The 7,742-nt window shown below is 36.5% G+C and overlaps 1 protein-coding gene across 3 annotated transcripts in view; it reads right to left on the minus strand.

Moving 5' to 3' along the window:
• The window catches only part of RPS6KC1 (ribosomal protein S6 kinase, 52kDa, polypeptide 1), a 299,319-nt gene that overhangs the window by 99,108 nt on the left and 192,469 nt on the right, over window positions 1-7,742 (minus strand). For all 3 annotated transcript variants that reach the window (XM_006834011.1, XM_006834010.1, XM_006834012.1), the window contains one exon: window positions 5,486-5,601. In XM_006834011.1, coding sequence (XP_006834074.1) covers window positions 5,486-5,601 — 116 coding nt within the window. The remainder of the gene's footprint in view (window positions 1-5,485; window positions 5,602-7,742) is intronic.

Consider the following 7,742-nt stretch of genomic DNA (forward strand, 5'->3'; position numbering starts at 1 on the left):
TTTGGGAGGGACTAACAGACTCAAGTTCATCCAGAAGAATTACCAATAATGGTGACATTTCTAGAAATGCTATCATATAATAATTAACGACTTGACATTGAGTTACTCAAATGTCATTTTTTGACACTTCAAGTGATGGAGAAGAATGACACCACTAGCCAGAATGTTAGCAACTTGGAAACAGTAAATGTGCCCTGGCTGACTGGGTGTGGCTAGCCAAGTCAGTGACCATGTATAGGGTTTTTCCAAGACTGCAAATCTTTACGGAAGCAGACAGACTAAGCTTTCTCCCATGGAGTGCCTGATGGACTCAAACTGCTGGCCCTTCAGTTAGCAGCCCAATGCGTAACCCACTAAACTACTCAACTTTATATTCACAGAGCTTAGTGTTCAATTCATCAGAGGGAGAGAGGGAGCAGGGAACGGGAAATGAAGAGAGAAGAGAAACAAAGGGTTAGATAAATTAGATGTTTTTTTACCACTGGGAAAACCACCACTTGTAAAATTTTGAAACTAGCAAAAGTTTAAAATTGAAGGAGAATGCCCATACAAACTAACGTATTTTAAAGTTACACATGTACTCAGATAAATAACAGATATTATCTTCTAACTGATTAATTTATATTATTTCATTTTCCACCAGTCTGAGTGTGGTATATACCAAGTTATTTAGATCCCTATTTTACACACATTTGTTGTCAGAAAGAGAAACAAGTGAAAGATTACTGACTAGAACTCCAACCCTTTACTTTGTACTATGCAATAAATCCTGACAACTGAGAACTCATCTTCTTCTACCCTAAATCAAGAAGAAGTCAGGGCTGTTTATGACTCTGGCAAAAACAATGTTGGGGGAAAAATTATGGGGAGAAAAGAATACTTCAAATAATACTTTACCCATTATATTCATCTTTGAAAATTTGTCTAAAAGCTTCTCATTTCTCTTTTGTTGTTATTGTTAAGCACCATTGAGTCAGTTCCTACTCATAGTAACCATGAATAGAGTTTCCAAGGAGCAGCTGGTAGGTTTGAACCTATGACCTTGTGGTGAACAGTCTAGTGGTTATCCTACAGTGCCACTCCAGGACTCCCGAATATCTCTACTATCTACCTTATATAGTCTAGGCCTAAAGTTACCCTTCAAATTCACTGACATCATTGAATCTTTCAGTTTCAAAAAAGAGCTATCAGCTCACTGTAGCAATTTCAATATCAAAAACATCAAACTACAATATCTTTTAGGACAACTGTTAACAAATAATTTACTGGGTACTCACTCTGTGCACAATACTGAAAAGGATATAAACCGTCAAAAGGCATAGCCCTAGCCTCAAAAACTTTGCAATCTATTTGAAAAAGATACACCAAAAATACAAAAAGTTAACAATAAAACATTGTTTTTCAAAAATGTAGGACAACAAGTAAGTCACTAGTTGATAAAGATAACTGTGGTCTCAAAAAGATGATACTAAAAGAAATCTTCAAATGCTATGAGAAAATTAGGTTAGAAAATAGGCATTATATGCATATAATGGGGTGAACACTGACCTGGCAAGAGAAAATGCCCAAACTGGAAAACAGAAAAAAATTAAATTACATACTTAGGTCCAGTCAGATTTCACAGGCCTTGAATGCCAGGAAGAAAAGTCTAGACTGTATTATCCTAGTCTAGACAATTTTTTTTTATGGTTTAGAAAGGTTACTCTTACAAAGAAGTGGATACTAAAACTGTAATGGGGAAAGACCAAAGGCAAAGTCATCATTTAAGTTCTCTTTCTACTTTAGCCATACCAAAAAAAAGTTTAAGATCAAAGAAGTGAACAAAGAAAAATCATGAAATAAAATCATCAATGAAAAAGTCCTGTATTTCTTATACACACATTTAAAGTGAATAGAATCCTATAGATCTATTCATCTTTCCAGATGGCTAAAGGAAACATAAACCCATCAAATTTAAGAGTTTAAACAGACCTTAAAGATCACATACATTTTCATTTTGTAATTTTTCAGGTGAGAAAGCTAAGAAGCAGCAAAGTTAAAGAGTTCGTCCAAGATGAGAAAGCTAGGTTACACATAACAAACAAAAATGCAAACCACTGCCATCTACTCAATTCCAACTCACAGTGCCCATATATATGGAGTAAAGCTTACTTATTGTTACCTATATTTATTAGCTGTTATAGCTGAGGAGAGCAGCCCTGACGGCCCTGTGATTAAAGTACCTGGCTGCTAACAGAAAACCACCAGTCACTCCATGGGAGAAACTGTGGCAGTCTGCTCCCAGAAAGATTTCGTTGTTGTTGTTAAGTACCAATCATGTTAGTTCCAACTCACAGCAACCCTATATAGGGTTTCCAAGAAGCAGCTGGTGCGTCTGAACTGCCAACCTTGCAGTTATCAGTCCAGTGCTTATCTTACACAGCACCACACCAGGACTCCGTTGGCAACCTGTTGTTGTTGTTGTTATGTGCCGTGGAGTCAGTTCAGACTCATAGCAACCCTGTACAGGGTTTCCAAGGCTGTAAATCTTTACAGGAGCAGAAAGCCTCATCTTTCTCCTGCAGAACAGCTGGTAGTTTCGAACTGCTGACCCTGAGATTAGCAGCCCAATTCGTAACCACTATACTACCCGGTTTCCTAAGTCTCTCTTAGATTACACTTCAAACCTGGCACATCATCCAGAGTCCTATTACTGATATAGAATGTCCTGATTTCCTATCTCTGCTCATTGAGTGTGACACAAAATTCATCTTAATTTCTAAATACAGATTGAAAACTACCAACTGATAATATTAGCAAACAAAGTGCATAATAGGGAAACATTTTCAATATTACTATAGAACTTGCGCTCAAAATCTTGAAGACATATTCAGGACAGGTATACATCCGACATACTCATTTTTACTCACACTTTGCAGTTACGTGACAAAAAAGGTATTCACACTTCTGACACTACATAACCTTTTATGTACTAAATTTAGATCATTCACTGTTCTTTCCTAAACTTCACTGGTGGTGGTGGTGGTGGTGTGCCATAGAGTCAGTTCTGACTCATAGCGACCCTATATTGGGTTTCTAAGGCCGTAAATCTTTACAGGAGCAGAAAGCCTCATCTTTCACCTGCAGAATGGCTAGTAGTTTCACACTGCTGACCTTGAGCCTAACTTGTAACCACTACCAGAGCTCCTTAAACTTCATTGATCTTTCATTTAAATTTCCTAGAGTTAAAACTATTCCATGTCTTTTCCAGGGAAATCCTTTTTAATTTTAATTCTTAAATCATCTAAAACCATCTAAGATTTTTAAAAATAAATTAAGAAAAGACCTGTCTCCTTTAGTTAAGACTTAAAAGCTCATTCCCTTTTTATCTGAAACCTGCTCCTTAAATTTTCTTACAGTCTTTTAATGATGAAGAAAAGAAAGAATATGAGTGTGCCTTTTTCCCTTCTGATCCTTTCTTGAAATGAATATTAACGTGAATGGCAGAAAATAAAAGGAGTCATAACTTAAGAGTACACCAGAAGTGAAAATCACAACAGAAGTTCAAAAGACAAAAAGGATACTGTTGTTTTCCTAACAGAATAGGTGAGAAAGAAATGTTTATACATGGATAAAATATATAATGGCACAGAATTATAACAGCTAAAGGATCCTTAGAAATCTTCTTGTACTGGCTGAAATTGAGGCTCAAGAGTTTGGCTAAAGACGAGAAATAATGAATCCATCAAGCTAATCGAAACGTTTAGAGGACATTTAACTTACTAGCTACAGATAAGAAAACAATTAAGCATGCCCCTGACCAATCAGTGGCAGGTTTAATAGAATAAAACACAAAAGGGAAAACAGAAAGACATGCTAAGCGTACAAGAAAACCAGCTGCCTATTCATCTCTTTCACCTCCTTGACTAGGAATTGAAAAAAATCCTAGTATAGCAACACTGATATAGTCCTTTCTACTATAATTCCTCGTTATTATGCTACATGGTTCTTCTGGCTCTTTAACTTCCCTGTTCCTCCAATTTTGTACATATTTCAGTGCCGCATATATACTACAGGGTCTGCCAGAGTGGAGACTGTGTCATCACCATTTGTACGACTCCACAGTGTATCTAGGAGACTGGTGTGGTGCTGTAGGATAAGCACTCAACCATAACATCAATTTGAACTGCAGGTCGGCGCTTCAAGCTTACCAGCCGCTACTTGGAAACCCTAAACAGGGTTGCTATCAGTTAGAAGCAGCTCAACAACACTTAACAACAACAGTATATCTATTTTGTTACAGTACATATCGAGTCTTAATCAATGATTAATAAATTAATGTGTAACTTAATATAATCTGTTTCCTATATTAGGTAAATAGATATATAAAGTCTTCAGCTTACTTTTGACTTGCAGAACAGAACAATGAAATATATCAGTCAGAATTTCCCTGCAAGCATAGTTTCTAACGAGAATAAAACAATGAGATCTACTACAGGAAAGCAGATTATAACAGGCAAGGATGATAGAAAACAGGCAAGATGGTTTTCTTGTATGGTAGGCACTTGTTTTTATTTTCCTTTTTGTACTTTATTCTATTAAGCCTTATTGGTCAGGCTTAATAGATTATGCTGGATTATTTTCTTATTTATAAATTTAGTTAAATGTTCTCCAGACGTTCTTGACTAGTTTCTTTTCTTTGACTATTATTTCTTTTCTTTGAGTATCTTTGAGGCTCAACTATATGATATCCATTTTTCAGATGTAGAAATTGAGGCTCTGAGATGGGTTAAATATTTTCTCCAATTTTACATGGCTTCTAGTGGCAGAGCTGGGATATAATCCAAGCCTGCCTGACTCTTACAATGAAGAAAACAGGCTAAACACCATTCCCCATCTCCAAAAGACACAACTCTTAAATTACATCAGAAAAAAATTAATTAATAAATAGAAAAGTTTCTTCCAGAAATTTACAAGATCCAGACAGATCTGATATAAAAAACAACAATAATAAACCACATTGTTTCTAATGGTTTATGTATCCCACCTGCCTTTTAGATAAAATTAGGGGCAGGCCCCAATAAACCTAAATGACTCTGCATAATTATGCCTTTGTCATTCCATGTGATCTATATTATTGATCAGCGTTTGTGGAATTTAAGCTTACAATGAAATAAATTAGCTACATGAAACAATTTTACCATGAATCAGTAAAACTGCACAGGAAAAACTTAAGAATCATAATCTAAAATTAAAAAAATTCAAATACTGATAGATGTCTTGATGAACTAAATTACTGTCTTTCTAAAGACAGAAAAATGAGAAACTAACATAGAGCCAAGAAAGTGAAGAAAAAATCAAGTCCTGTTTTCTTTCCATCAAAACACTGTAAGAAAATAATAGCTATAATTCTAAAGAACAAACTTCTCATTCTTAATAGAAGTAAAGCTGAGAGACATGAGAGCTAAAGTGGCTACAGAGAATATAAAATGAAACAAAGACAAACCTGTGATACGTCATCAAACTGAGATTTTCCATAAAGGCTAGATATACTTTCCGCCCGCATGAGATACGCTGCAGTTCTTCTCTTCACAGCTTCTCGGCGGGTAGGGCTTGACTCTCCTAAAAAGAGAAAGCAAAAATCTAGGCTTTGGGGAAATAAACTTCTTTTATCCAATCTGAAGATTAACTTAGTTTACACAATTTACTGCTGTTCGCACTTCTAACAGAAAAGATACTAAAACCTGGAACATACAACGAAGTGATTAACATCAGTTAAGTCTAACATTACCATGAATTCATCTACCCAAATTCTGGTGCTCCCTTATTTAAATATGTATTGAATATTTGATATATTTTATGGTGGTAGTGGTTGCTACGTGCCTTGCAGTCAGTTCCAACTCATAGTGACCCTATACAGGGTTTCCAAGGCTGTAAATCTTTATGGAAGCAGAAAGCCTCATCTTTCTCCCGCAGAACAGCTGGTAGTTTCAAACTGATGACCTTAAAATTTACAGCCTGATTCGTAACCACTATGCCACCAGAGCTCCTTGATATATTTTATAGGAGGAGTCAAATCCATAATACAGTATAAAAAATTTTGAACAGAAGATACCAGACTAGCCCTAGTCCATACAGTATAAAGCTGTGCTTAATCACTTTGCAACTCAATACATATTGTAATAGATGTTTAATAAGAACTCTGGCACGGATATGATATGATATGCCATGGTGGTGGTGGTGGCTATGTGCCACCGAGTCAGTTCCGACTCACAGCGACCCTTTATAGGCTGTAAATCTTCACAGGAACAGAAAGCCTCATCTTTCTCCTGCTGAGCCACTGGTAGATTCAAACTGCTGACCTTTGGGTTAGCAGCCCAGCTCGCAATCCACTGAGCTACCAGGGCTACTGGTGGTATGCCATGGACTATGCAAAAATACCAGCAAACTGGAATGCAACTATTAAAAATGAAATTATTTTAGAGCAACCCTGAAATCATTCTAATTGATTGTTTTGTAAGCTTAGTGAGTTTGAGGGAGTGCTGGTTGGGCTTTGTAGTATAAGCACTGGACTGCTGACCATAAGATTAGTTAGTTCAAATCCACCAGCCACTCCTTGTAAACCCTATAGAGGGTCGCTATGAGTCAGAACCAACTTGACAGCACTTAACAACAGCAACAGTTAGTCTGAAAACAGGAATGTTATTGAAATCCATGTATTTTATACAATTAGATGAAAGTGAACAACTCATTTACCTATATGAGTCTCAGTTTCCTCAATTATTACACAACAAGTATACCAAATGGCTTCCAAAGAACTCCTCAAGACCCTAAAGAAGAGGTTAAACCACTGGGTTCTGGGTTTTTCTCCTCTCCAGCAAGGAATGAGAGAGATTCTGCTTCTACCCACTGTATGTACCCTACTATCACATCAAATTTCCCTTGAAGAAAGAGTTCCATGGCTAAAAATCACAGTAATTCAAAACCACTAAACTCTGTGATGGCTAAGGTTCCTTTCAACAATAATAATGAACACTATTCATGATTCACTGGTTTATCAAAGCACTTTAATACACAATTGTGTTGTTATTTTAATTTAGCCTATGAATTTTCTGAATAAAGCTAGCCAAAAAGCAAGCATCATACAGTGCAAAGTGCCCTGGGTTATATTCTAGAAATCCTAGTTATCTGAATCCTAAACTCTGCCTCTAAGCAGTCACTGTAAATCATCTCAACTTTCTGAATTTCTCCCTCATTTCCTAAAATGGAATATAAATCTCAAATGATTGTAGAGATTAAAGGAGACATCACACATAAACGGTACTATCACAGGAACATTCAATCACATGGGAAACACTAAATAGCAAACTTCACAATTGCTTTTTGGTCTGAAAATTGGTTTTGCTCTCAAAACCAAATCCTACAAAATAATGTTTCCTGAATTGAAATGAACTGAATTACTAGTAAAAGCAGATATTTTCCCCTAAAAGACTACTAACAGAAAATCCCCCTTATTTCTGCCTGGAACCATCTCTTCTCCCTGCTTCTTCTGGGAAATTTCCCTTTCTTCTCCCAGTCATGCCCTTCCACCAGAGATACTAACCCTAACCAAGTATTTGAATCAAAGCTGCTATCTTGTTACCATGGAATGCCAAAAGAACCAATAGATCTGTTTTGGAAGAAGTGCAGCCAGAGTGCTCCTTGGAGGCCAGGATGGCTAAGCTTCATCTCTCATACTTTGGACATATAGTCTGGAGGAAACA

The sequence above is a fragment of the Chrysochloris asiatica genome, unplaced genomic scaffold, assembly GCF_000296735.1.
Source record: "Chrysochloris asiatica unplaced genomic scaffold, ChrAsi1.0 scaffold00009, whole genome shotgun sequence".
Taxonomy (NCBI): Eukaryota; Metazoa; Chordata; class Mammalia; order Afrosoricida; family Chrysochloridae; genus Chrysochloris; species Chrysochloris asiatica.